General features: G+C 40.9%; 8 protein-coding genes and 1 long non-coding RNA gene across 42 annotated transcripts in view; 3 read left to right on the plus strand and 6 right to left on the minus strand.

Annotated features, from left to right (window-relative positions):
- Positions 1-9394, minus strand: part of LOC133845664 (myb-like protein Q) — a 41995-nt gene extending 32601 nt beyond the window's left edge. For 14 of the 29 annotated variants that reach the window (XM_062280184.1, XM_062280198.1, XM_062280183.1 and 11 more), the window contains exon 1: positions 8258-9394. The gene's annotated coding sequence lies outside the window, so the exon portion shown is untranslated. The remainder of the gene's footprint in view (positions 1-8257) is intronic. The other 15 variants (XM_062280185.1, XM_062280181.1, XM_062280200.1 and 12 more) reach the window with 3 other exon arrangements.
- On the plus strand, positions 5814-7315 carry LOC133843736 (uncharacterized). 3 transcript variants are annotated; one of them, XR_009894536.1, is made up of 3 exons: positions 5823-6047; positions 6104-6734; positions 6870-7315. It is a non-coding gene; the product is annotated as an uncharacterized LOC133843736 (long non-coding RNA). The 3 variants fall into 3 exon arrangements; XR_009894535.1 differs by having other exon boundaries at positions 5814-6047; positions 6104-7315; XR_009894537.1 differs by having other exon boundaries at positions 5814-6047; positions 6126-7315.
- Positions 9395-9775: 381 nt separating the features above from the next.
- Positions 9776-11572, minus strand: LOC133841206 (probable cytochrome P450 6u1). Its single transcript, XM_062273557.1, has 2 exons — positions 10532-11572; positions 9776-10471 (listed from the first exon to the last, which is right to left on the minus strand). The coding sequence occupies exons 1-2, from the start codon at positions 11568-11570 to the stop codon at positions 10050-10052; spliced, it is 1461 nt and encodes a 486-aa protein (XP_062129541.1). The 5' UTR covers positions 11571-11572; the 3' UTR covers positions 9776-10049.
- Positions 11573-11721: 149 nt separating this feature from the next.
- LOC133841212 (probable Ufm1-specific protease 1) lies at positions 11722-12972 on the minus strand. 2 transcript variants are annotated; one of them, XM_062273563.1, is made up of 3 exons: positions 12262-12972; positions 12039-12184; positions 11722-11816 (listed from the first exon to the last, which is right to left on the minus strand). In XM_062273563.1, the coding sequence occupies exons 1-2, from the start codon at positions 12829-12831 to the stop codon at positions 12059-12061; spliced, it is 696 nt and encodes a 231-aa protein (XP_062129547.1). In that variant the 5' UTR covers positions 12832-12972; the 3' UTR covers positions 11722-11816; positions 12039-12058. The 2 variants fall into 2 exon arrangements, with proteins under 2 accessions (XP_062129547.1, XP_062129546.1); XM_062273562.1 differs by lacking the exon at positions 11722-11816 and having other exon boundaries at positions 11990-12184.
- A 348-nt stretch (positions 12973-13320) lies between these two features.
- On the minus strand, positions 13321-15210 carry LOC133841208 (phosphorylated adapter RNA export protein). The gene is made up of 5 exons (XM_062273558.1): positions 15056-15210; positions 14212-14995; positions 14060-14151; positions 13733-13997; positions 13321-13672 (listed from the first exon to the last, which is right to left on the minus strand). The coding sequence occupies exons 1-5, from the start codon at positions 15101-15103 to the stop codon at positions 13473-13475; spliced, it is 1389 nt and encodes a 462-aa protein (XP_062129542.1). The 5' UTR covers positions 15104-15210; the 3' UTR covers positions 13321-13472.
- A 570-nt stretch (positions 15211-15780) lies between these two features.
- On the plus strand, positions 15781-18178 carry LOC133841202 (protein SDA1 homolog). The gene is made up of 3 exons (XM_062273544.1): positions 15781-16336; positions 16393-16554; positions 16608-18178. Exons 1-3 carry the CDS (start codon positions 15863-15865, stop codon positions 18126-18128), a joined length of 2157 nt encoding a protein of 718 aa, XP_062129528.1. The 5' UTR covers positions 15781-15862; the 3' UTR covers positions 18129-18178.
- LOC133841213 (RNA-binding protein 8A) lies at positions 18133-18935 on the minus strand. The gene is made up of 2 exons (XM_062273564.1): positions 18763-18935; positions 18133-18705 (listed from the first exon to the last, which is right to left on the minus strand). The coding sequence occupies exons 1-2, from the start codon at positions 18821-18823 to the stop codon at positions 18269-18271; spliced, it is 498 nt and encodes a 165-aa protein (XP_062129548.1). The 5' UTR covers positions 18824-18935; the 3' UTR covers positions 18133-18268.
- Positions 18936-19184: 249 nt separating this feature from the next.
- Positions 19185-22444, plus strand: LOC133841203 (phosphopentomutase). Of its 3 annotated transcripts, none has more exons than XM_062273545.1 (5): positions 19185-19328; positions 19696-19858; positions 19924-20025; positions 20500-20776; positions 20844-22444. In XM_062273545.1, exons 2-5 carry the CDS (start codon positions 19719-19721, stop codon positions 22182-22184), a joined length of 1860 nt encoding a protein of 619 aa, XP_062129529.1. In that variant the 5' UTR covers positions 19185-19328; positions 19696-19718; the 3' UTR covers positions 22185-22444. The 3 variants fall into 3 exon arrangements, with proteins under 3 accessions (XP_062129529.1, XP_062129530.1, XP_062129531.1); XM_062273546.1 differs by having other exon boundaries at positions 19221-19328; positions 19708-19858; XM_062273547.1 differs by lacking the exon at positions 19185-19328 and adding an exon at positions 19527-19545.
- A 1546-nt stretch (positions 22445-23990) lies between these two features.
- Positions 23991-26732, minus strand: LOC133841204 (vang-like protein 1). Its single transcript, XM_062273549.1, has 2 exons — positions 26054-26732; positions 23991-25995 (listed from the first exon to the last, which is right to left on the minus strand). The coding sequence occupies exons 1-2, from the start codon at positions 26280-26282 to the stop codon at positions 24491-24493; spliced, it is 1734 nt and encodes a 577-aa protein (XP_062129533.1). The 5' UTR covers positions 26283-26732; the 3' UTR covers positions 23991-24490.
- Positions 26733-26867: the final 135 nt, after the last annotated feature.

Below are 26867 nucleotides of genomic sequence, written 5' to 3' on the forward strand. Positions count from 1 at the left end.
TATTGTTGTTGCTGTCGCTGCTTTTGCAGTTGTTTTTGTCGCGGCTAGTAGACTTGCAATTTCCGTCAGCGCGGAAATAAGTTTTTGGGGTTTTACCTACTATTGTGAGCCTGCTAAACAAATCAGTTTATGAAGATGTATCTTAAAGATACATTTGCAGATAAGCACATATTAGGTTGTTGACAACTGGTTCTATTGCAGCCCTTATCTTGTTTGTTGAACGGAAGGAAATGAAATCTGAATAGCTTTTATGAAAGCCACAGCTAAAGAAAGGCTAAAGATTGCAGTTTTGAAATTGGGGTTTTAGGTTTTCTAGGTGCTTCAGGGCTAAACAAAGCCAAAAGCAAAGATGCGCAACAGGAATAACAACGAGGCAACGGGTTCGGTAATTGCAAGACCAGTCTTAAAACTCATCCACAACGTCATGAGGTCACGCTGCAAAACGTGATGTGATCTACTGTGAATGTTTGCCGCTTAGCGGTGCCACAGATACGAGACCACAGAGAGCTGGGCCAGTCGAGGCCCAGATTCTCTCTCGGCCAGTAGCAGGCAAAACAAATTACCAAATCGTGCATAAAAACGTCCAAAAACAGGAAAACGACAATTTCGCAAGCTGTTTGGGAAACCATTTAAAGTAAAGCTGCCTGCCAAAACAATGCAAGCGAAGGGAACATCTCCGAGCAGGGGAAAGGAAAGGAGAACCCGCATCACAAATGTCAAGTTGAGGTCGTTGTCGTCGTCGTCGTTGTTGTCGTTGTTGTTGTCGTTGTTTCTCCCAGTTTTGCTGTGAATGCGTTTTAATTTCAACTATGTTGTACGCATAATTTTCCGCCCTATTTACGTTTGATCTGTTGATGCTGTTGCTGTCTGTTCGAGTCTGGTTTTGAGTCTGATCTGATTGTCGCCGTCTGTGCGGTTGGTTTCAACGGCGCCCTGAGATTTGCATCTGTTTTCTGTGGCGGAAGCTGATCCAAGCAGGCTGTGTGCTGTGTGTGTGTGTGTGCCGCCTCTGATACGGCAAATAGATTTGTGTACACGTTACACATTTATGTTTTGTGTTGTAGTTGCATGCTGCACGTTCAGCTTCGGTTCGGTTTCTATTACAGGAAGTGACTTGACAGAGTTCGTCTGCCTGCAGCCAGCCACCGTCTCCCCCCTTCATCAACTACGTCGATCAACGGAGCCCCTCTCAGTGAGAATTCCTAATTGCGCCCAAAGATGTGTGAGCACACGCACACAGCGAAGTGGAGTGGAGTGGAGTGTTGTACTGTCTGTAATTATGCGTAAATGTTATCGACATCGTGCCAGTGCAACACTTGGCCAGACTTTCCTAGAAAAATCCCTTCCCCTATCCCCTATCTTCATGGAGTAAAGCGAAAAGCTACTGCGGATATGAGTAAGTGTTGAATAAATCTTGCTCGCATAAATATTTATTTAACTGCTGAGCAAACACATTTACATACGTTTTGTCTAACATGCACTGTTATCAACAACTGTTAAATATTAACAGCAGCTTCACATTGCCAATTGCAATTCGTTCACTAAGCTTTATGGTAATCGATAATTGGAAGCACTTTTATACTATTTGGAAAAGGAGAGAACCAAAACGGGAAAAACTTGAATTCCACTTGAATTAGGCATTAAAAGAAAACTGACATTCTAATCGCAGAGCATCGCCTGCATCATCATAGACCATTAGGCTGGTGGTGTACACATACTCACATACATATATAAATATCTAAGAATATGATTATATTGTAGTATGGCAGAAACCTCTTAAAAGTTCTAAGGCCTTCAGTTAAACAAACATGTTTACAGCCTGTTTCGACATTACGTCTCGCTGTTTTAGCTGTAGCAGATTTATGAGCTTAAGAGGAAAACGCTGAAGATTGAGGTGAGCAAAACTATGGTTGGGGTTGCTGCTGTTGCTGTTGCTGATGCTGTTGCAGCCACAAGGTAAACGATATACGGATGGCAAATTGAACGACGCGCATCATGACTTTACACTTTCACCGCACACAACACAACACAACACTCTGTGCAACAAACACTCCACACAGCTGTGGTCAACAATGAGATGGTGTCTCCACTCTCCCCACCCGCTCTTCTGCTGCTCTGTTTGATCCGTAGGTTGCCTATATAGACACAGGGCTGGGGCGTAGGTTGTCAACGTTTTGGGTTGGGAAAGCGCTGACATCGAATGTGTGTTTTCTTTCTTTTTTCGAAAATGCATTTAAAAGCGAAAAGAACTCATCAGACAAAGATGATGTTGATGATGATAATCTAAAGTTCGTTTTTTTCCCCGTCTCTGTCTCTGTCTCTGTCTCTGTCTTTGTCTTTTATTTTATGAATGTTTTTATTTGATATCAACGAGATGAGCACACACACATGCGTGTATCTGGCTGGCAAATGTATCTATATCTATATCTGTGCATCTTTGACTGCGTTTTCAAGTTTGTGAAGAGGCGAGAGATGTTTGGCATCTGTGTTTGCTCTCAGCTTCTACGTCATTAACCCAAATATCTAAAAATACCATTTAGCAATTGGATAAACGCAATGCCAGCCTATTGATATACCCAGTGTTGAGTAACCCGCAACGTGCAATGCGAGTCGAATTTATGTTCCAATAAAATTCAATTTTTTCGCAGCTCATTAACGAAAACGAAAATGAAAACAAGTTTACGCAAAAATCATTTAACACTAATTGCTGCACCGGCAAAGTGTTTCCCGTTTGTGTTTTGCCATCTTTATTTCTTTATGTGTGTGTGTGTGTGCTTCTTGTTGCCACTTCTTGGCCGTATCTTTTGCTGTCCATGTCTGTTTTTTTCTGTGATAAGCGTGCGTGAGTGAAATACTCGCTTATCTAATCTGCTTAGATGTCAACACGAGTTCGTTTTTGGCGCAAATGTTGCAATCGATTATCGATCGGAAAGTTATCAAACGTAATGCGATGCATATAAACCGGGAGGCAGCAGCAGCAAAAGCAGCAGCAACCAAAAGTAGAACACAGCACAAATTTCGCAATGGCAACGCCCACAATATGTAAACAACCAAGTGATTGTATGTGTCTGTGTCTGTGTGTGTGAGTAGTGTGTGTATATGAATGTGTGTGCTTGCCTCTAGAAATAAACTTTCGGCACATTAACGCCTAACAGTTTAATCGGGCATAAAATTAGATGATTAAACATTGAAAACATGGCTAAAACATGAGTGGAAAGTATCTACACACACACACACACACACACACACACACACACACACACACACACACACACACACACACACACACACACACACACACACATTTACAACGCACACATACATGCATACACATTGTATTTATATTACACGGAATCCATATTAATTAACTTGTTAAAGCTATGCCTAACGAAGTCTTAAAAGAGAAGTTTTTCAAACATTGATACGAAATAGGGGAAAAATGTGTATAACATTTGTATTATTCATGCTCAGAACGATAAAGTTTGTTGTTTAAAATTTAAGCATATGGCGCATACCACAAAAAAAGATAATGAAGAACGATTGAAATGTTTTTTGATGGAGAATTTAACAATATTTATTACGCCACTCGATGAAATATTGCTTATCATAAATGGAATATATTCGAAAGTAAAATATAAAAATTGTACGAGAGTCTGCTCTACATCAATATCCTAAATGTTCTAAAGTTTATTATGCATTGTTTCCTCGCCCAAATGTGAATTACTTCACTTCGAGTTGAATGTACTTCATCAGCATCTTTTGCAAGTATCTAGAACTCCGGATCTAACTAGGTTGATAGACTGATTGCTGAAACCGAGTTCTCAGTATGGGTCAAGCAGCAGCTGCGGCACTTTGATGGATACGTTGGGCAGGCATTAGCGTTGGGATGAACATTATTCATTAAGACTATTATTCACAATTCACTCGTTGGCGATCCGCTGCAAACGAATGCTAATTAAAATCCATTCAACAACTGCGAGAAACTTTCCACCGAAAATTCGTAAGAATATTGTTGATGATTTTAAGACCATTTTCTTAAGATTTTTTTTTTTTGCACAAATGCGAATAGAAGTACATATGTATGCACATCTACTTTGGTACAGTGTGCACCCGCCCCTCGGCGCCACAGACAACACTCATTAATGATAAACAAAAGTACCGTTAGCCGGCACATGTTGTTATTTTGTTCTCTTTCGCCTTCTTGCTCATGTTTAGTTGTTTTTCAGTCGCCGTTTTGCCGGCTCGCTCTGACGCTTTTCTAAGCCGTATTCTGTCTGTCTGTCCGTCCGTCTGTCTGTCCGTCTGTCTGTCTGTCTTCTTGGCCCCACACAGATTTCTTTTCTTAATGTACACAACTAGTACACGTCTCTGTCTCTGTGTATATGCACATATATATTTTGTTTACATAGCAATGGCAACTTTGTAGTCAACACATGTCAATTTTCACTGTTCCCTTTTGTTGGCTCAAAAGCTCTGCAGCTCAAATCGTTTAATGGCTCGCATGCAGATTGCTAAGCACACACACTCAGAAGGAAAAAAAGCGAGACAAGTCATTAAAGAGAATTTACTAATTTGCTGGCATAACAAATAATTAATTCAAGCGACGACTGTGCGCCTAATTGGACAAAGCTTTTTGATTAATCGCATAATTCCACAGTAATAAGACTCCGACGACAGAGCTCAGCTCTTCACATTACCACTATCGATCTCTGGTTGAGCATCTGAAATATGGATTTTCGTACATGTTTTATTCAATGCGATACAAGCAAAGTCTACAAAACGCTAAAGAACTCTGGGAAAAGTCCATTAGGTTGCCAAGCGTTCAACTTTTGACATTTTCCCAGGGCGTGCGACAAAATGAAAACTTTTTTAATGAGCTTTGCATTGGTTTTTTTTGTTTGCCGCTGCCCGTTTGAGTCGTCGACACGCAAGAGGCGATAGTTAAATTAAACACGACGCTCATTAGGGTTCAAAAGTGGTAGATGAAGAAGAGGTTGCGGGACAAGGAGTTGAAGATTAGCAAAGCTTAATGGCTCGTGGGCAGCAACCTTATACATTATGTATGTGTGTGTGAGTGAGTGAGTGTGAGTGAGTATATAGCACGCCTCTCCTTTAATATGCATGTGTGAGCGTCTGTATGTATGTATATTCATGAATTCATTCATACATTCAAATTTTACACCCATGCATCGGGGCAACGAAAACGAAATCGAAAACGAAACGAAAATGCTTTGCAAGTGTGGGTGTCAGACAGCAACAACAACAACAACAACAACAACGAAACGAATAAACGACGAGCGAACGAATGAACATGATGCAAAACAAATGCATTCATTCATGCAGTTACTCGACTCGAAAGACTCAAAGGGGCCAGTTTATAACTTTCAAGAGTCACAGCAGAGACTCTCAAAAAGTTCCCAGTTCCCGCCAGCTGTTTACCAACAACAGCAACAACAACAACAACTACAGCTACAACAACAACAAAACAACTTTAACAACAACGATGCGTTGGCGTATGCAAACACCAAACAAACAGCAAACAGGCTCGGCCAGACTATCGGCCATTATATTCACATACATATAGTATTTCTCTAGTTGTGTTGTTGTATATAGCAGATTTGTTTGCAGACATAGTCTTCTATTGCCCAAAGTATAATTAAAAATTACACGCCTCAAAGCAAAAAAGCGAAACGGCGATAGCAAAGCAAACACAAGTTGAACAAAAACCTACATTTGAGTCTTTTTGACTGTGTTGCTTATTTTTAGGAAATATAATACAACTTACTGAGACTAAAGCAAACAATTTAGAAGTTAATTTGATGTCAACAATTTTGTTTTATGAATAGCTTTCAAGTTCGTCACCAAATTTGGTAATTATAACTCTTCCAAATACTTTTTAATGTGGCACATTTTATTACCTATGAACTATATTACCCTTCGACATTTAAAATAAACTTAAAGAGTATTTCAAGTTGCACACTTCGCAATTGTTTTAGCTTGCTCAGAAGAACAACAGTTGCTGCTGTACCAGAGTTTTAAATAGATGGGTAAATAAATTGCCATTCTTTATTTCTTCACTTCATATGTATAAAATGCTGTGCAGTTCTGTTTGCTTGTTGATACAGCCGAGGAGGAGAACAGGCCATAAACATACCACCGATCCAAACCATCCCATATCGTGGCATTCCATAACCACCAACCATAACCAGGAGGTGCCCAAGCTATTTCGGTGCCAGCAGCTGTCTGTGTTCTGTGTTCTTAAACAGTTGAACAGGTGCAGAGGCAGCTGAATGCCTTTTGGGATTAGGTTACACATTTGCTGAATGTTGCTCGTGGCCAGCAAGTATCTGATAAGCAAAAGATACTTCTACCTTCCAGTAGTCCAAACTCGGTGCATTCCATGCATATCAAATGCATACAGAACCGAATAGAATTCAAATAGAACACGAAACTGCTTGAATTAAGTCTGAGAAAAAGTCTGACCGAGAGTCGGGAAAAGTAAATAGCAAACTATATAGTTAAATAAACAATATATGATGCATTTTACGGTAACAATTGTGGAATTGAATGCAAATCTCAACTGAAATTAGTAGCTCAACTATCAGTGAGAGAGATCTCACAAAGAGAAATAGTACTGTAATATTTCGTATTGTATGTACTTGTGTGTGATATGTGAGTGTCAGTTTCTTATCAGTGTGTTAGCCCCGTAACCCCGTAGCAAAGTCGTTTGAAAGGTATGCAAAGAAATGAGACATGAAATTTCAAACAAACGCCAAGATAAGAAAACTCAAAAACAACAACAATTAGTGGAAGTGAACGGCATTTGTACATACAACAAAATGAAATTCTAATTAAACAACAATTTACAGTTACACACGATGACGAAGACGACGGCGACGACGACGACGATTGTTGGCAACGTGCTGCTCCGGTTCCTGCTCTGATTACGACACACGCAGCCAGCCAATTTCCACTGCAAAATGGAGACTAACAAAAACTCGTTGCTTGAGCACCAAAAATAAACAACCCCATTTAATATGTAATATATAGTACTACAATCTATAAATGTTACCCCCAAATAAGGTAAACGAACGACAACAACAACAACAACAAAACACAACCAAAAACGAAAAAGTTCTAAGTCTCGGAAATATAGATTGCCCCTAGATATATGACTGCTTGATAGCTAAACAAAGTCAATGACCCTTTTTGGATGCTGTCCGCCAACGCATTATGATTATCTTCAATTTCCTATTTTTTACTTTTCAGCGATAGGCACGTAAAAAGGTTAATAAGTAGCCCACACACACAGACATAATGCAAAATATTTAAGCCTAAAGTGTGCACATTATTAGAATGGGGGGAAAACAAACAATACAAACAGCAGTAACATAAAAGAGGTGAAAGAAGCAGACGCTGAGTACAGATTAGAGATGAGCAAAAGTTGAAGTGCTCAGTAATGAAACTGAGTTGCAAGTGAGTGAGGAAATATAACTTTTATATTTAAACTGTGGTTCGTTTTTTTGTAAATACCTTTTTGGTTTTAGAGTGTATAATTTATGTCCCTAAAATAGTTCCATTAATAAAATTGTTAAGTTAAAAGGGTCAAATGTTTTCAACTCTTTATTTGTTAGTATTAAAAGCAGAAAAGGTCTCAAAATTGGGAAATACATCAGATTTATAAGAAGTGACTCTGTAATTTAATATCGTCTGCATATGGTCAACATCAATCGTAACAATGCACGCAACTATCGTGTCACGACGCGACACGCACACACATCTAGAAAAGAGTCCCTGCACTTGCGCAAATAGCGCGACAACTTCAAAAAGGGAGCATACAATTGCTGTTGCTGCTTTTGCTGCTGTTTCAGATGTTGTTGTTGCTCTTGCTGGTGCTGTTGTTGGATGGCAATGAAAGGAGTTTTCATGGCTTACGCTGACTGGAATTGGCACTGGAAGGCCTTGGAATACTTTCGTCTCTTGCCTGATGCTCTGTGTGTGCGTGAGAATTGGAAGCTGTTGTGAAGCTTAACTTGTTGTTTGCTTCATTTGTTGTCTGCTGCCAGGTCAGAGCAGCACTCAACCTAATTACATTTTTCCAAATCATTTTCATAATTAGCACACTCGAAAGAAGAGCGCAAAAAGTGAATGAGCGAGTGAACAGAATGGGGAAAAGAGCGGCAACAACAAAAGTCTTTATAAAGTGTAAGAAGATGAAACACACGCACACACACACTTAAAATAAAAGGATACTCACATTCTATGCTTGCAAAATTTCAAGCGGCGTCATCGAGAGTTCGATAATCTATTTGTCCGAAATGCATTCACATCTGTATACGAATCATCATCATCAGCATCAGAGTGCACTCGTTTGTTTGATGGATGCTGCTGTTGCCTCCTGCAAACAATTAAACAGCGTTTCCTCCCCTTTCCACTGTTGCCGGTGGGTAAGTGTGTGTGTCTGTTCGCTGTTGTTGTTTTTGTTGTTGGGCTGCAGCGCATTCCAGGCGGCAAAAGCGCACAAAAGAGAAGAGAACACTCGCCTCGCCTCACTGTGTCCTCGTCTTGCCCTCAGCCCACCGTCTGTGTCACTCTATATGTGGATGTTAGGCTTTGGCTTTGTTCAAACAAACTACCCTGACGGCGACGGCAGCGTTGTCGTTGATCCTTGCACAGTTGGTTGATGTTATTGCTGCTGCTGCTTTTGTTACTCGCCTTGTTGTTTTTGGTTTTGTTATTTTTGTTGTAGACACCACACTCTCACAATCACAATCACGGGAAATCACACACACACTGCAAACACAGACAGTTGATGTTGCATGAATGTGTGTGTGTGTGTGCGTTGCATAAAATTATTCACTTAAATATTTAAATACAATATGTACACACTTTTGGCAATTTTAGCTTCACGTCGTTTCACACTCCTCCTATTTTTCCTTTTCTCTTTTTTTGCACTACCTTCTTCATTCGACCAAACAACAGTTATAAAGTGCTGTCGCCTTTGCCGCCGCCGTTAGCAGTTACTTTTTCTCGTGCTTATTTCGTTTCAATTTTTCATATGCATCAAACAGCCGTTTCGATATTATTCGTTTAATTTATGAAATTTTTATTGGGGACTCACATAGACACTTCGTATAGACAAAAAAAAACAACCGAACTGGAAGAAATGCAGTTACCGCAAACAAATGCCTTGCATATACATTTATACATGCGAGCTTTGTGGAAATAAATCCAAATTCTTGTTACACAAACTTTGATTTATTAAGACGCGCGAGTTTCGACATGGGCAGCAATGTGTTATCGAATAGCGTTTAATTATTTAACAAATTACACTTAAAATCCCGCGCACCGACGGTCGCACGTCCGACTCGCTCGGCTTTGTTTTTGCTTCTAAACAGAAGCGTGACCGCAAGCTCTATTTGATAAATCTACTATTTTGCGATACAAATTATACCAAAATAAAATACTAAATATTTCCACTGTTTTGCTATGGGAAAATTTTCTATGTGTATTCAATACAGCCTTTTTTTGAACCAATTTCTTTCTATCAGTAGTATTTGAATTGTTTTTTAAAAAAAATATAATTGTAATGACATAAAATGTTCCGATATTTTAGTATAACCTGTATAATATTCTAAGGGCGGTCACACTATATGTTACCCACAGATACGGAGTGTTGGGCAGCGTACTTTTAACCTTATCGATCATTGAAACCGAAATGTAAAATTAATGCCGCCCTCGTTTGAATTTGAATGGTTCTTGATTGAATATTGAATACGTTAATTTTAGATCTATAACAATTGTGGTGTTTATTTGTTCATTCATTTGTTTCAAGTGCGGGTCAAAAACCACAAACCTACAGCTAAGAATTTAAGGTATCTGTCAGCATTATCACACAAGCCTACGCCTTATAAAATAACAGAAATTAGTGCATAAAACAAATCAAGCGTACTTGTATATAAAAACAACATTAAAGGGAATTATGTATACATATATAAACAAAAGCAAAAACGACAATCTCCCCCAAAAAATTCGTTGACCTTAAATGTCTAGGTGTCCACATATTCAACGCTCAGTTGAATGTCCGTTTTTGGCATCAATAAGAGCTTCCGATTGTCATACTGTAAAGGTATTTGTGTCTCAGCGCACGGAGCGTACTTATGATGCTGCAGCAGTGCAACAAGACCAATCAGCAACTGCTGCTCGGCCAGTTGCATTGCGATGCATCCACGCAATCCCTGGCCAAATGGTAGAAATGACATTGCTGGACGTGCTTTCACAGCGGCCGCCTCAAAGCGATCGGGATCAAATCGCAATGGATCGGGATATATTGAAGGATCACGGTGAATCGCGGCCACTGGTATGATTAGATTGTTGCCTCGCGCAATCACAAACACCGACTTGGCCAACTCGAACTCCTTGGTGGCGCGTCGCAGTAAAAATGGATATGGCGTATGTAAGCGAAGCGTTTCTATTGAAAATAAATTTGATAAGCTGTTCTGAAATTTTTTTTAGGAAATGCAACACTTACCATTTAATACTTGCTTCGTGTACTTCAGCTGCTTTAAGCTGTCCGCCGTCAGTTGTCCATCGTGTTGGTGTAGCAGCTGCTGGATCTCGCTTCTTACCCGATCCTGCAGGTCCGGCTGCAATGCCAGCTCGTAAAGGCAGAAGCTCAACGTCGCATTCAATGGCTCCAGACCCGCTAAGATGAAGCCAAAAGCTTGGGCTGCAATTTGCGCGTCACTCAGCGCATCATCTACAGCGGAGAACAACTGCAAAAAGTTCTGGAGCGGTTGGCGATCTCTCAAACGCTGCTGATACAATTGCGCATGCACGAGATTATAGAAGTAATTCGTAGCTAGCTCATCGTAGCTAGTGTACTGCACCAGACGCGCTAGCAGTGGCAATTCCAAAGCTAAGTAGGCACGCCATAGACTAAAATTGTTCCAATAGCTGCGAGACATCTTTCGGAACTCGACCTGATCTCCGGTCAGTCCAAATCCAAGTAAGCCAATCACTTCAATGTTGTAGCTATCCACCAGTTGACTGACATTCAATTGCTGCAGCTTTTGCTCACCAATTCGGCTTCCAAAAATATTAGACACTTGCAGCAGGCGTGGCATCAACTTATGTAAGTTGCTGGACGTAAACACAGTCACAGATTTGGCATGAAGCGAACGCCATTTGTGGCCATCCAACTGCAGCAGATTCCCCGACAGCGGTTCATTGCTCACATTGTTATAGAGGCCACGACTGGTAAAGTAGCCCTCATCGCTGACTAGAATATTGTGCACCAGCTCCAGATCTAGCACCATAACAAATGGTTTAAGCAGCGCATAGCAACCAACGAATGGTGCTTGCCCCTTGTGTGTGTCATAAATGGTTTGCAGCGCATCCAGCACATGTCGTTTTCCACCCACAACTCCTTTGATGTTGCCCCACAGAAACTTGGGCTTCTCGTGCAGTATGCCACGACGCTTCCAATAACCCAGACTTATCTTGACGACCACATAGAAGAGCGTCAAGGTGCCGAATGCAGTGAATAAGACACGATGTAGCAAATCCATGCTGCAAGTGGGGAGGAATTTCCTTCTACTGTTTTTTTGTTTCTATCGTTATCTATCGATGTGTGTTTCACCAGGTTTGCGTTGTTTTGTCTTTTATGGTTTCGTCAGTGGCAGTGTGTGAACACTCTATCGTTGATTGGTAACCGTTCAGTGTCGCCGGCTTATCAGCGCCATTTCCATGGGAATAAACTGCTTAAATGTATGTGTGCGATTTACTTATCAATACATACGATCCATAATAACGAGCTAAAATTAAAAAGAGAAAAAAAACGCAAATATAAACAAATGTATTCTCTTTTCACTAATTTGAGTACATAAAATATAATTAGTGGATACTACAGCTACAGTTACTATCGGTTATATGCGAACCTTTTTGGAATGACAACACAAACATTTTCTGTTTGCTTATAGGTAATACAGCATATAACCGATATACTGTGTGTTAAATGCTAATGCGGTCTTTTATACGTGGCAGCCATTAAAGTAAACTATTTCTGCAGTATGAAGCAAAGATTATAGGCACTCTCTCGAAACTCATCCATGTGCATCCAACGCACGTAACCCGCGTCAATCAACTGTTGCTTGCTGCTCGGCACGCCCGAGAAGTGCGGATCCTAAAACAATGAAAAGATAGCACGTATAACTTATATGTTGTTACAAATTGGAGTCAAGCAGGGTTCAATTGACTCACCACAACCAGCAAAAATGTGCCGGCCACTGGACTCTGATGTATGCCCGCTATGCCCTTTGATGCTGTGTCGCTTAACCCGCCCATGGCAATGAAACCAGCGTACTCAACAAAGTATTGACGTATCTGGTCAATCACCTGGTCGCAGTTCAGCTGTTTAACGTGTTGAATCTTACACGGCACGTCGAACAGCGTATCCAACACATAACACTCCTCCAGCGTGCCAATCCAATCGCGTGAGCCAATAAAACGCGGCAATTTGTCACCGATCTTAACCAGAATGCTCTGAATCTCACGTATTGAGGGCACATTTGTTGCAGTGGCATTGCGCTTATTAATAATCCATGAGATGGCCGTTTGTAAAGTGCGATAGCCGCAGCCCCAACCTGCATCAATAGTGCCATCGCAGCCGTAATGAAAATAGTTGAAATGTCCGCGAGTCTGCAGCGTTTCTCCTTGACCTGGTGCCGCTGACAGCGCGAGATGCACATCTTCGAATAGCGCATAACTATAGGTTTTTGGACTTATTTCGATTGCATTTGCAGACGATTCCAATTCACAGGTTGTCGTCATTGTGTTGTTTACAAGTTCAAAATTAGATCACAGCACTTTGTTTTTTGACCTACCGCCAACGCAAACGTTTAACGTGGGCCTTATTTATGTGTACATATATATGTACGTATGGTTTACACATATAAATATATATTTTTTGTTATGTATTTACCTTTTTCGCTACGTTGCAACAACAATAATTTTAGAAATTTAGAAATCATCTGCTTGCAACAGCGCTGCGCGACCACAGCCTGAATTTCTCAATATACTACATTACGTAGCGAAATATACCGAAATACTGCAGTACAATTATTAGCCTGGTAACACATTTATTTGTTTGGCGCAACTATTTGAACTATTGGTTTGAGTTCTCAAAAACATGTCGCTAAAAATTATTTTTCTAATAAATGATAACGATCGAAATTTCCCCCGATAGTAAGTCAATTCTTTTAAGTCTTGCCGCAACATTTTCAACACAAACTGTATTTGAAAAATTGCAAATCATAAATCTTTCTAAAAATCTTACATACTATTTATTTATTTAGATGTACAATTATGGGTCTAGCTATTTAGATGTAAAACTGATCGCCACAAATATATATATTTTTTCGAATATAAATAAATGGCCGACCGCATAATGTAACGCTTTGCGTTTTGTTCATTTAGAATAGGTCCATTTCGCCGCAATTAATATCCAAGATATCATCATCATAGCTGACCAACTCCTTAAGGCCCACCGTCGCTGCTGCAGCTTTTGAAGTTGAGGGTAGATCAGCATCAATGAGATTTATGTTTATTTCATGTGTCTTATACTCAGGGCTATTCTGTTCGTGTCCAACTGGCGATGGCGGCGGATTAGATACTGTAATTAAACAAATAAACATATTGTTACCATGTAATTAACATTAATTGCCACACTTACAACTGCCAGGCTGATAGTTTTGATTCAAAGACTCGTGCTCTTTGCGTATTAGCAATGAAGGCAATTCGGTGCTCTTGTCGCTCAGACATTTTTTCAGTTCCTCGACCTTGCGATCGCGTATCAATGTCTCAATTTGCTTGCGAGATTTGGTGTCATTTTGGCGATCTTCAGTAAAAATTGACTTTTGTTGCGCTGGCGTTATACTATCATGATGCTTCAAAAGAAATAAAAATACTCCACCCGGCGTGCGACGACGTCTTCCATTCTATAACAGTATCAAAATAATTGTTAATATTGAAAAGCTTTTGTATCATCTCAAGTAATTACTTTGATCATCATGCCTCCATCAGCTTCAATACGTTGAGTTTCCTTGTATAGTTCCAAAGGCACGTCTAAACCAAGAATTTCAACAACTCGCACTGCAAAGAATCATAATAATTAATATAGCTTAGATTTCGATAATAGTTCAGATATGTTACCCAAGAGTTCGTCCTTCTCCTCGTAGAGTTTGCTGGCCATTTCCCTGGCCACATCACATGCATCTCGTCCGCCCGTTTCCTGCAAGTCGGGTATATGCCTTGGCTCACTCGAATTATCCGAGGAACCGCTAGTCGATGAATTGCCACGACGTGAACGCGAACGCTGTCCAAGGCGGCTCTTCACCGAATTTCTCGCCCGTTGGCTTTCTACTGTCGAAGGACGCATTGATTGACGACCCCTTTTGTGGGCTGGATGTGAGCTACCCTCATCGGAGGAGTTAGATAGGCGACGCTTTAATGTATTCTCACCATTCATACGATATCGCATTGAAAAATCATAATTCTCCACATTGCGGTCGCTGCTGCTTCGGGTGACATCGCAACCTCGCATATTTTCGCTAAGCGCATCCTCCTGTAACGCTGCAGTCCACACGTTGTATTTCTTGAAACGTGCTCGATTTGATTCGGTGTCTGTTGGCGGCGCCACTCGTACCATAACCGTACGTCGTATGCGCTTCTTGCGTTTCTTCTGATTGAGCCCAGTTGAGGCTGTGGAGGCGGCATCGGTGCGTAACTTTTTGATGCAACCCTCTTCGGAGGATTCGCCCGATGAAGATTCGGTATTGGACTGTGACTCGTCATCGTCGAGGGCGCTTTGTATTTGGTGGCATGTGGCAAGCGGACTTGCAACGCTCTCTATGGCGATTGCAGCAGGTGTGGTTGCAATTTTGGGAGCCGGTCGTTGCAGTGGCGTATAGATTTCGTCGTCCCCACTCGCTGACAACTGCAATTGATGATGAATTCTTGTAAAATTGTGATTTATGCATTTGTTCGTCGAATATACCTCTCCATCTTCCAAATCAATGTCGTCGTTGGACTGCAAGTCCATCATTTTTGCGGAAAAAAATTAATTCTACTGCGACCACTAGTGTTAGTAAAGGACACAAAGTATAGCTGCTCCAAACCAGTGCTGCCAGATTCTGCTAAGTAAAAATAGCTAGAATTAAAATACAAATTTTGCTAAAAAAAAATATGTGGAAATTGCCAACAAAAAAAAACCTTAATAAATAAAATTTTGCAATCTAAAGAGAGAAAAAGTTATTTACGTACCAAGATCAAAGCCACTATATTACCTTTCGTGATGTTGGGATATTAATTCTATTTTAATATGCAAGCACATTTTTCCTCTTTCTTTTGGTTGAATTTAAATTTGTCCCCTTACCGATATGTTTAAATGTTTAAAATATATGGGTATGTTAAAAAAAAAATAAAAAAAAAACTAAAAATCACTATGAAAAAAAGAAAAGTTGCAGCACTGCTCTGAACTGGTTTCATTTTAACCGTTGCGGAACTGTTGCGTTAAACTTTTATTGCGGAAAAGTAAAGTTTTTCAATAGAAATAGATAACTATGGTAAGTTACAAAACAAAAAACTATGAAAATGAAAAATTCATATTAACTAGCTAGTAGAATTTTTAAATAAATTGTAGATGTTAGCTAATAATTATCGTGAACAGCTGATTGGCAAGTTTGATAAAGCAACACAGTGGCAACCCCAAAAACCTGCAGTAAGAAGAAGAAGACACGTGCATTCCTTTTCTTATAATATTTTGAACGTGGTTTCATCGCTCGGCGTATAATTTACGTCGAAAATGGTGCGGCCCAACAATCAACTGCCGGAAAATCTTCCGCAACTGCAAAATCTCATCAAGCGAGATCCCGAATCATACACCGATGAGTTCCACACACAGTACGAGCATTTCCTCAGTTTGCTTGAAATTTTCGCCCTCAATCCAAGCGAGGAAAACAAATCGTTGGACGAAACTGTGATGTTCATTGCACAGGTGGCGCAATGTTATCCACAGGTGTGTCTACAGTTTCCGAAACACCTCACCGATCTGCTGAGAAATAGTGCCACCGTTCTGGATCCAGCGATGCGTAATTGTTTTGTCAAGGCTTTGATACTGCTGCGCAATAAGAATCTTGTGCCTGCTCTGGACATCTTGGAGCTGTTTTTCCATTTACTGCGCTGTCAGGACAAAAATCTGCGTACCTTTTTGCAGACGCACATTATCACGGACATCAAGAACATGAATGCCAAGCACAAGGACATGAAGCTCAACTCGGTGAGTACTAGAAATTAAACAACAAATAGAAAAAGTTCAAATATTTTGCTTTTTAGAGTCTGCAAAATTTTATGTACGGCATGTTAAGGGATGCGAATCCCAAGGCGGCCAAAATGTCCGTTGACATCATGATTGATCTGTACAAGAAGAACATCTGGAACGACACCAAGACCGTCAATGTGATTGCCAACGTTGGTTGCTTTTCGCCCATTACCAAGGTTTTTTTCATTTCTAATTTATATACAATTCATAACATTTCTTACATTTTTAGGTTCTTGTCACATCGTTGAAATTCTTCCTTGGTCACGACGATGAGGACGAAGCCAACTCAGACAGCGAGAGCGAGAATGAAGTGGACTTAAAAGGTGCTCTAATGCAGAATCGAGTGAACAAGAAGACAAAAAAACGTCAAAAGCAGCTTCAACAGATCAAGAAGCAAGCGATAAAAGCACAGAAGAAAAAGAAGAACGCACCCGCCTTCAATTTCTCCGGCATCCACTTGATCCATAATCCTCAGGGCATGGCTGAGGCACTTTTCAAGCAGTTGCAATCGACCAACGACAGATTCGAAGTGAAAATTATGCATCTGGACGTGATTTCGCGTCTCATTGGCATACACGAGCTCTTCCTCTTCGGCTACTATCCATACATCACCCGTTTCCTGCAGCCACATCAACGGCTCGTGACACGTGTCCTTCAGTTCGCTGCCCAGGCATCGCATCCTCTGGTGCCCGGCGACATTATTGAGCCTATCTTGAAAACTATTGCAAATAATTTTATCACCGAACGTAATTCAAGTGATGTCATGGCCATTGGATTGAATGCCACACGCGAGATTTGCATGCGTTGTCCGCTGGCCATGGGCGAGGACTTGTTGCAGGATCTGGCTATGTACAAAGCTTATAAGGAGAAGTCAGTGATGATGGCGGCGCGCTCTTTAATCTCACTGTATCGTGAACAATTGCCAGCATTGCTGCACAAAAAGGATCGCGGGCGACCGACAGAAGCTCAGGCGGAGCGCAAGGTGCTTGCATATGGAGAGCGTGATGTTCAGGACACTGTGCTGGGTGCTGAAGCGCTGCTAAAGAACTCCAAGACCATTGACATCGACACCGATGGTGATGACAGTGACTCCAATGATGGAGAATGGGTGGATGTGCAGCATAGCGATGGCGAGGGTGCTGCTGATAGTGATGATGATAACAATGATGATGATGATAATGATGACAATGATGAAGATGATGAGGAGGAGGAGGCGGATGGCAGCGATGAAGAGAATGACGAAGATGATGGAGAATCGGATGAGGGTATTGCAAGTGAGGGTGCCGAGTTGACGGAAACCGAGAAGAAGGAGAAGGCCAAGCTGAAGATTCTAAATCAAAAGGAAGCAGCTCAGGAATTGGCACTGACGCGCATCTTCACCGACGAGGACTTTAAGCGGATAAATGCGGCCAATCTGAAAAAGACGGTGACAAATGCACGCAAACGTCCCTTGGAAACGGAGCGCAGTGATTTCGTCAAGCTGAATAACATTGAGATGATTTACAAGAAGCGCAAACACGATAAGGAAACGCGTCTGGAGACGGTGCAAGCAGGACGCCAGGATCGCGAGCGTTTCGGCTGGAAGGATGGACGTGTCAACGAGAACTGCTCGAAGACCAACAAGGAGAAGCGTAAGACGAAAAACTTTGGCATGCTGCGGCACAAAGCCCGTTCCAAGGTGAAGAAGAGTTTCCGCGACAAACAGATGGCGATGCGCAAACATTTGTTGCACCAAAAGAAGATGAAATAGTTAATTATATTCAAACTGTTGCTGCTGCAATAAATTTTATTTCATTTGTATTTCGGTTTCTTTGTGTATGTTAAAGACAAGTTGGGATTATGCTAATTTAAGTTACATATAATGTATTTCATTGGCCTCCAAATCGTCGTTTATCTGCGTCTCTTCTCCGACTTTTTGACGCGTTTCGGTCCTTTGACGAAACACCAATCTACTTGAATCGTCTGGCCCATGATGTCAGCGCCATGCAGCGCTTCCTTGGCAGCCAGCGCTTGCTTGTGCGTCTCATACTCAACCAGAGCATAGCCCTTTGAGAAGCCCGTGCGACGGTCCAAATTCAAATGGATGTTTTTAATCTCGCCGTAATCGCAAAACTTCTCTTGGATCTCATCCTCTTGCGCCTCTTCGTGAATGGATGTCACAAATAGAATCCAGCCCTCGACGGATCGCTGTGGCCCTGGTTCCAGTTCATCGTCGTCCTCGTTGCGCACTCTTTCGTAACTGTGAATAGCCTCGCGCGTGTTGCTGTCGCTGCCAAAGCCGCGTCCCTTGCGATGCTTTGCTTTCTCCTTTAAGCGCACGATGCCCTCTGTGTGTGGGAGTTAATGGTTAAATTAAAGTACACTAGCCAGTTTTTGCAACTTACGGTCACCATCTTCGTCAACCTCAAACTCTTCTGCATTATCGATATCTAGCACATCAGCCATGGTTCTTTAGTAGGCTTAATTTAACTATTTTATGACTGTTTTTGCAGATTTTGTATAATTTTCGCCGCGTGTTGTTCTTGTTTTTTTTTACATCGGCGTTCAATTGCCGAAAATTAAGGTGACCAGTTTGAATTGCAAAAAAACCAAATTTATTTCGGAGCTAGTACTGCACTATTAAGGAACCAGTGATTGGTATATTAAATAACAACATTTAATTGCACCCTACTTAAAAAATGCGGTTATTTACCTTTGTTATAATATTTCTTTTGTGAAATTAATTTTAGCTATTTAAAATAGTCTCTCTGCCTTTTTTTTAAATTGTTCTTGTAGACATAAAGGTGGTATATTTTGGGATCTAAGAAGTAGTATATTTTCAAGTTCACGTTGCGGTCACACTATTGGTTTGTCGCGGTTTTGCTGTCCGGGTCGATGCAGCAGTGCGATTAATTGTTTTTGTTGATCAAGTTCAAGACTTCGTAAGGGGTCTTCAATTAAAAATTACTGAGTGAGTTTAGCGATAAGTAGCAATTCATAAAAACAAACTGTATATATGTACATATGTAATGTGCGTGCGTTTATGTATAAACTGTCCATCTGAAGGTGTGTCATCAGCACACAACGACTGTTCCTATCAATTAAGGGTGAAACAATAACAACATCCGACCATTTTAATCTACGAACAATGCTTTAATTAGTGATCTTCTATTTGTTCTTTCTGCCGAGTGCGTATGGTGAAATTAATATAATATGCTTTGTTTTATTAGGTCAAGGCACTTTCGCATGCCTTTGTTAATGTTAAGATGTTTTAATACTGAACCAGATTCCCGTTCTATCTAATTTCCATATTTGTAAATACTACAACTTTATTATAGACTTATTTCTAGACTTTTCGGCAATGGCCCAAGAACTGAATAATCTGACGCTGTCCGGCGACCAAAAACTAGATGAACAATTAAATAAGTGGCTTGAATGGGATGGAAATTCAAAGACCAGAAATGACATCTTGCAGCTGGCCAAGTCGGAAAAATGGGATACGTGAGTAATGAAAAATTCAGAGGATTAAAGAAAATTAAAAAGCAAGTAAAATTTTCCTAAAACAGTCTTCGATGCCGTCTCTGCAATCGAATTTCGTTTGGAACTGCGGGGCTTAGAGGTGAAATGCGAGCTGGCTTCGATTCCATGAACGAATTGGTTGTTGTGCAGTAAGTTTCTTTTTTCTATTTGAGTAAATAAACAAAGTTTATCTTTGAGTATACGTGGAAAATTATACACCTATCTTTTACACGTCAAATAGTAATAGTATCTGTAATAAGCACTTAAAATAATAGTTTTGTTTGGTTTAGTTTTGTTTTAAACCAAAATGATCTAATATCTTATAGTTTATAAATGCTCAAACCTAACAGCTGTTTTTGCATTTAACGGAAATTTTTCATAATAAAAGAACAGTCGATTATAAAATATTTTTGAAACCTAAAAACCTTTTAACAACTTTTGTGCAATTAACTCAACATAGTTCTATCAATTCATATAATTTCATGTGTTTAAAAATTATGCAATTAACAGAAATTTGAAATAACAGCATAATAATATATAAATTGCAGTCACATTACAGTTAGTTTTAGTTAAAATATTGTTACTCAATTATTCACATTATATAATATATCTAAACTTTTCAGAACCGCCCAAGGTCTGTGTGCGTACATCAAGGAACAATATCCGGATAAATCGATTTGGTCAGAGCGTGGCATTGTCATCGGTTATGATGCCCGTCATAACAGCAAGCGCTTTGCCGAGCTATCCGCTTTCGTATTTCTAGCCAACGGATTTCGTGTGTACTTGTTTAAACGTTTCGTTGCCACGCCCTTTGTGCCCTTTACGATCAAGCAGCGCAATTGCTTGGCTGGCGTGCAGGTGACAGCATCTCACAATCCCAAGCAAGACAACGGCTACAAGGTACGTCAGCTAATCTATTATTAAAATATGTATGTTTGCACATACTGAAGAGATAAGCATATTGCAGGTTTATTGGAGTAACGGTGCACAGATTATTACGCCCCATGACAGTGGAATCCACAAGTCCATACTTCAGAACTTGCAACCGCAGGGCGATGTTTGGAATACAAATGAGGCAACTTTGTGGAAAAATGAATTACTCATCGATCCCTATGACATCGTTGCACCCGCCTATTATGCAGCGCTGCTCAGCACGATTCCCGAAAAGCTTGTAAAGGCTAATGCTGAATCTCCCATTCGATTCACATACACGGCCATGCATGGTGTGGGTTATCCTTATGTCGAGGAGGCCTTCAGGAAAGTTAACCTGCAGCCAGTGATTCCTGTGGTTGAGCAGGTTGAACCCGATCCAGAGTTTCCAACGACTCCCATGCCAAATCCCGAAGAGGGCAAACAATCGCTGGACTTGTCCATTAAAACGGCAACGGAGCACAAAAGTCAAATCATATTGGCAAATGATCCGGATGCTGATCGTCTGGCTGTGGCTGAAATTAGTGAGAACAATAAGTACAAGCTCTTCAACGGCAACGAAGTGGGAGCCTTACTTGCATGGTGGAGCATCGAACTGCACAAGATTAACGAACCCAATTTTCCACTATCGAATTGTGTGATGATTGCCAGCACGGTTAGTTCCAAGATTTTAAAGTCCATGGCGGCCGTTGATGGTTTCACTGCCTACGAGACGTTGACGGGTTTCAAGTGGATGGGCAACAAGGCCATCGAAGAGGAGTCGGCTGGCCGCAAAGTGTTGTTTGCGTTCGAGGAAGCCATCGGTTTCATGGTGTCAACCAATGTGCTGGACAAGGATGGTGTCAGTGCCGCAGCACATGTGGCCACAATGGCCAATTACTTACGCGCCGAGAAGAACTTGACGCTGCAGCAGAAGCTGCAGGAAATTTACAATACCTACGGCTATCATACAAGCAACTGCTCCTATGTGCTGTGCCACGATCAGGAGATAATCACGCGTGTATTTAATCGCTTACGCACCTTCGACAATGGCAAACCGAATACGTATCCCACCAGCATTCTGTATGGGGAATTTGAAATTCAGGATGTTCGCGATTTGACCACCGGCTATGACAGCAGTGCTGCTGATAAACGCGCCACGCTGCCGGTCAGTTCGAGTTCCCAGATGATAACGTTTACCTTCAAGAACGGCCTCGTTGTCACCCTCCGCACCAGCGGCACAGAGCCAAAGATGAAGTACTATGCCGAGATGTGCGGCAAGCCAGAAGATAAGCAATGGGATAAGCTGACGGCGACACTTAATCGCATGGTCGAGGCCATTGTCAATGATTTCTACGAGCCCGAGAAGAACAATCTTCGGCGCAAGGCCGCCGATTAATCACCAGATCCAACGAATTTGATTTGATGTCCTCACTTTGCACAGTTACCGACGAAAGAGCGGCAAACAACATTTGATCACTATAGCAAACCAAATATATGTAGGCACAAAGATGTTATAAATTATTCATTATTAACGAATATATCTACAATATATTTATGTATGTGTGTGTAATCATATAATAGCATTAAATTATCCACATATTTATATAAAGAAAACTTACGGATTTTACGTAAATAAACATTTCCATCTAGCACAAACAAATCACGAAAATATCTTCTCATCGCCACTTGGATTAATTATAATCAACTTTTCATTCAATGCTTATCAAAAATAATCAAAAGCCTTGAGTGGCAATCATTAAAAACTTAAAGCCAAATGTCAGTCTATCAATTTGGGAAAGTTATATTCGACGTCATTATAAACGACTGGCTGCAAAAAAAAGCGTAATCGTAATGATCAATATTCAATGAATCGATTTTTATTTGAACTGCTCTTTTTAATAAAAGTTATTAACTCACAGTTGAAAAAAAAGAGTAATACAGCTTCGTCACTCTTTTTTTGAAATACACAAGGAAGCGACGCTGTTGCTGACGTGATCATAAATACTAAATATAGTATATGTACATATACTTATTTAGTCCGATGACTTCTAGATTAGAAATTCGAGATTAGCACAGTTTATGGGGGGGTCTTGACAGATTGTATTAAGTAAACAAAACGCTGAATTAAAGCTGGTGAAAAAGTTGTTGCATTTATTTATACAGCTTGTGTGTATCGCTTAGCTATATATGTTTATGTATGTATGTAATTACAGACACAATTATGATATTAATTAAATTCTATAAATATGTGTATTCGGTTTAAAATTGCTTCACATTCGGTTTTATTGCTACAATTAGATTCTCTGATAAAAAGCATTCAGCTAGAAAAAACGAAATAAAAATATCGCTCGGACCAGAAGTCGCCAAAATGATGAAAAGTTTTCTAAGTAGTTTGTAAATATGTATATAGATATATATATATATTCTTGAAGGTTTTGTTTCTGTATATAGGTGTATCAATTGAATACTCGCACTTAGCATTAAAATGGTTTCAATCTTTAGTTCGTCTAAAATATATGTATGTATATATATATTTTGTGCTCTATTGTTGCTATGCACAGATTAGTAGTACAAATATTAGTTGGCAATTTTTGTCAGTGTATATAAAATGCATTAATAGCAGTCTCTTGCTTAAGTTATTATGTATTTGTCACAAGTTACATTCGAGTTGCAGTTGCAGTTGCCGCATGCGGCAATTTAGTGGAACATTGGGGAACTGTTTAATGTTGAGTATTCGATTTAAGCTTAAAATGCACTTATTAAATCGGTAAAAAAAAACCCCATTTGAATCGCGCCAACAGTGTCGAAACACTCTTGGTGCAAGTCTTTTGTTTTTTGTCTAACCACAACCAAATTCTGGAAAATGGATTAGTTTGTTTTGACAGTGTTTTCTTTTAAGTATTTAAATTTTTAGCGATAACACTCCTGACTTTTTTTTGAATAACCACAACCTAAATTTAGAAAATGGAAAAGTTCTTCAGGAGTGTTCTCATTTAAGTATTTAAATTATAAAAGATAACTCTTCGGGTTAAAGTCTATGGTTTTGTTTTTGTCTAACCACAATCTGGAATAGTTTTTTTTCTGGGGGGAATTTTGTCATTTAAGTACTTAAATTCTAAGTGATATTATCTAAAAATAATAATTATGCACACTTGCTAATGAAGAAAGGCAGTAAAGATTTAAGCTGATAAATGGAAAATTGTTTTGTTTTTCTTTTTTGTGGGAGCCGAGGCAACCAGACTTAAGATTAATACTTTGGGAACTTGTAAATCAGTTTGTAAGTCATTTCAAGGGACGTGTGATATGTGTGCGTTGTTGGCTTAGGATATTACACTGGGCTTGAGCATCGTTCACTCTAATCATATGCTGGCCGTAAGTTCAGTTTCAGTTTCGAGTTCTATATAAATTAATACTTAAAATAATAATTGAAACCCGCTAATAATAACGACTACAAGCAGCTTTTCTTAATGGGGATTAAAAATAGTATAAAAGAAACTGGAATTGGCTTAAAATAATTCAGATATTAACTAATTTTGATAGGTTTCTAATCCCGTTTAAGAAGCGCTGCCCTCCATACAATTTAATGTATCAGACAAAGACATGCAAGTACGAAGATTGCGTTTGATTGCTATGCGTAGGCGTTATCATTGGCGGTGTTCTGGGATTGGATTGTTGCGATTGATGGTGCATATGATGGTGGTGTCATACAGATGTCTCTGAGTTGAGCTTGAGCACAAACTTATTGCTCTTGGGATCAACCACCTCCTCGGCAAGATTGAAATGCGGCAACTTGTGCACGGTGATCATCAGGGAGACATCGTTCTGTATGAGCTGGAACGTGCATTCGTTGCTAATGGGTCGCGAGACGATATCGTCACAGATCAGTGACCACGACTGCACCCAACGACGCTCCTTTTCGCTCTGCATCACCGGCGATTCGGTCAGATATGGTTCGAGAAAGGCACGTGGCGACAGATCATGCTTCAGACAGTGCGCCAAATGCTTGAGAATGCTCTCAAATGTGTGACGCGGCTGCTGGCGTGTCACTCGCAGATATTTCTGCAGCGCACGCGCCATCGATGGGAACACCGCCTGGGCCGCCTCCTGTGGATCCAAGGGCAATGCTGGCGCCGGCTCGTTGTGGATGCGTTTGATGTGCGTGAATGCTTCCTCGGCGGCAGTGATGAGACGTGCACGACGCTTCTTCACTCGACGCTCGTATTCGTGCTCCTCGTAGAAACGTTCATTGTGCGAGGAGTCGCGTCTTCGTGCATTAGCTGCTAACACAGCACGGCTCTGGCTCTGCTGCTGCGAATTGCTGACGCCATCCACTTCGTAATACTTGAAACTATTCGAGATTTTGTTGCGTTGCGATTTCGATATAGAAATGGGTATGCGCTCCAAATATGGATTGAAGATGGGGAAGTCCACATAGTAATGCTGCAGCACCCAAACTGCAGCACGTTGTATGCTCAACTGTCCCAGCATATAGGAGCGCGACACGCCGTCGGGTGAGCGTATGATCTTAATGTAGTAACAGGGCTGTTGATGGCGCAGCTCCAGCAGCACAACAGCCACATAGTGTATGAAGAGCAGAGTGTCCACAAAGTTCGTGGCGTAGGTAACCAGCGATTTATAGTCGACAACATCGCCTCCTGTTTCCACAACAATCTTGGCGCCATTCAACACCTGCACAATGTAAAAGAGCCAATAGGCAAAGGTGCAGATGGTCACCAGCAACAGTACAAGAGCGCGATATAAAAATATTCTGGGCATGCTGGCGGCCGTGCGTCGCATAAACACCGCCCACAAACCAATGGCAAGGAGCACCAGGCGGGCAGCCAACGACACCAATTTACCCTTGCACTGTTCACTGCACGCCAACAGATGTGTACGCCTGGTTTGCGTCAGTTCCGGATGATCGAAGGCGGTCGGAAAGAAGCCAATGTGTGGCATAACGACCATGGCAACAGGTGAGAAGAATGCAGCACAGCCGAGCAGAAAGTAGAAAGTGGATTCAACGTAACGGCGACAAGCGAAACCGAAACCTTTGTCGTTCTCACGATGCCACATATTATTGATATCCTCCATGGAAATGCTTTGTTCCGAAGTGTTGCCGGTCACTGCTGTGGTATTCTCACCCCAATTTTCATCTTGCGGCAGAATCTGCACTTCAATGACCTCCTGACCATCGCGAGACTCATCACCTACAACAAAAGGCAATGATGTTCAGGTTGAGCTTGGAAATTGTTAAGAATTTCTCACCTGTCATGTTGACGCTTGTTTGATAGGGCGCCATGTCGTTACGACCTTTGCCAGACTTGGAGGAATGTGTGCTGCGGTGTGAATGTCGGGAACGATCTCTGTGGTAGCCGTTGTTTACAGTGCCACCGCCACCGCCTCCTCCGCCACCTCCCCCGCTGCTGTTGTTATTGTGATTGCGAGAGCGTCGCGAGCGTCCACTGTGTTCCGATTTGACGGAGTCGTTTTCCATTGCAAGCCTTGCAAATTGGGAGCGTGCGTGGGCGTCTTTTGCCACCACCACCGCCTCAAACACAGGCAGCTAGCTTTTTTGTTCCTTAATTAACTGACCGACCGTGTTGCTATTTTAGTGTCTAACTGTAATTACGACCAACTGCAGCAGGTTTTTTTTCACGTACATATGCTTGTCTGTGGTTGTGACTGTGTGTTGAATGCATGTGTTTGTGTGTGTACATTCATAGGTATTTGGTGCAAGCGGTGCAGGGTGTGGAGTCTGGGAAACGTTGCAAGAGATGCCGTTCTTACAGCGTACACATTGCCAACCTTTTCACTATTTATTCTATTTAACAAGGCATCGCGTTAACACTTTTACACAAAAACATGTTGCTTTCATTGATATTTGCACTATTTTATACACATTTTACTACATTTATTTTCCCATTGACTTTTTTGCCAGAAAGAATGGTGGCCAGTGTAACCACACCATTTTAGATACAATATTTTTAAACATTACATGCACGCACATTTTCCGGCATTGTACAACACTTGGCAGCTAATGCTTTTGGCGTTAGTGTATCTGCTGGCTTTTGTACATGCT

The sequence above is a fragment of the Drosophila sulfurigaster genome, chromosome 3, assembly GCF_023558435.1.
Source record: "Drosophila sulfurigaster albostrigata strain 15112-1811.04 chromosome 3, ASM2355843v2, whole genome shotgun sequence".
Classification (NCBI taxonomy): Eukaryota; Metazoa; Arthropoda; class Insecta; order Diptera; family Drosophilidae; genus Drosophila; species Drosophila sulfurigaster.

Bases quoted from the DNA above. Each gene is read 5' to 3' on its own strand.
- LOC133841213 (XM_062273564.1), bottom strand. From the start codon at position 18,823: ATGGCTGATGTGCTAGATATCGATAATGCAGAAGAGTTTGAGGTTGAC. The intron at 18,706-18,762 runs GTAAGTTGCAAA...TCCCACACACAG, and splicing joins GGTTGACGAAGATGGTGACC to AGGGCATCGTGCGCTTAAAG.
- LOC133841204 (XM_062273549.1), bottom strand. From the start codon at position 26,282: ATGGAAAACGACTCCGTCAAATCGGAACACAGTGGACGCTCGCGACGC. The intron at 25,996-26,053 runs GTGAGAAATTCT...CTTTTGTTGTAG, and splicing joins AACAAGCGTCAACATGACAG to GTGATGAGTCTCGCGATGGT.
- LOC133841212 (XM_062273563.1), bottom strand. From the start codon at position 12,831: ATGACGACAACCTGTGAATTGGAATCGTCTGCAAATGCAATCGAAATA. The intron at 12,185-12,261 runs GTGAGTCAATTG...TCATTGTTTTAG, and splicing joins GCACATTTTTGCTGGTTGTG to GATCCGCACTTCTCGGGCGT.
- LOC133841208 (XM_062273558.1), bottom strand. From the start codon at position 15,103: ATGATGGACTTGCAGTCCAACGACGACATTGATTTGGAAGATGGAGAG. The intron at 14,996-15,055 runs GTATATTCGACG...CATCAATTGCAG, and splicing joins TTGATTTGGAAGATGGAGAG to TTGTCAGCGAGTGGGGACGA. The intron at 13,998-14,059 runs GTAATTACTTGA...ATACTGTTATAG, and splicing joins ATGGAGGCATGATGATCAAA to AATGGAAGACGTCGTCGCAC.
- LOC133841206 (XM_062273557.1), bottom strand. From the start codon at position 11,570: ATGGATTTGCTACATCGTGTCTTATTCACTGCATTCGGCACCTTGACG. The intron at 10,472-10,531 runs GTAAGTGTTGCA...TATTTTCAATAG, and splicing joins CACGAAGCAAGTATTAAATG to AAACGCTTCGCTTACATACG.
- LOC133841202 (XM_062273544.1), top strand. From the start codon at position 15,863: ATGGTGCGGCCCAACAATCAACTGCCGGAAAATCTTCCGCAACTGCAA. The intron at 16,337-16,392 runs GTGAGTACTAGA...TTTGCTTTTTAG, and splicing joins AGGACATGAAGCTCAACTCG to AGTCTGCAAAATTTTATGTA. The intron at 16,555-16,607 runs GTTTTTTTCATT...TTACATTTTTAG, and splicing joins GCTTTTCGCCCATTACCAAG to GTTCTTGTCACATCGTTGAA.
- LOC133841203 (XM_062273545.1), top strand. From the start codon at position 19,719: ATGGCCCAAGAACTGAATAATCTGACGCTGTCCGGCGACCAAAAACTA. The intron at 19,859-19,923 runs GTGAGTAATGAA...TTCCTAAAACAG, and splicing joins AAGTCGGAAAAATGGGATAC to TCTTCGATGCCGTCTCTGCA. The intron at 20,777-20,843 runs GTACGTCAGCTA...AGCATATTGCAG, and splicing joins AGCAAGACAACGGCTACAAG to GTTTATTGGAGTAACGGTGC.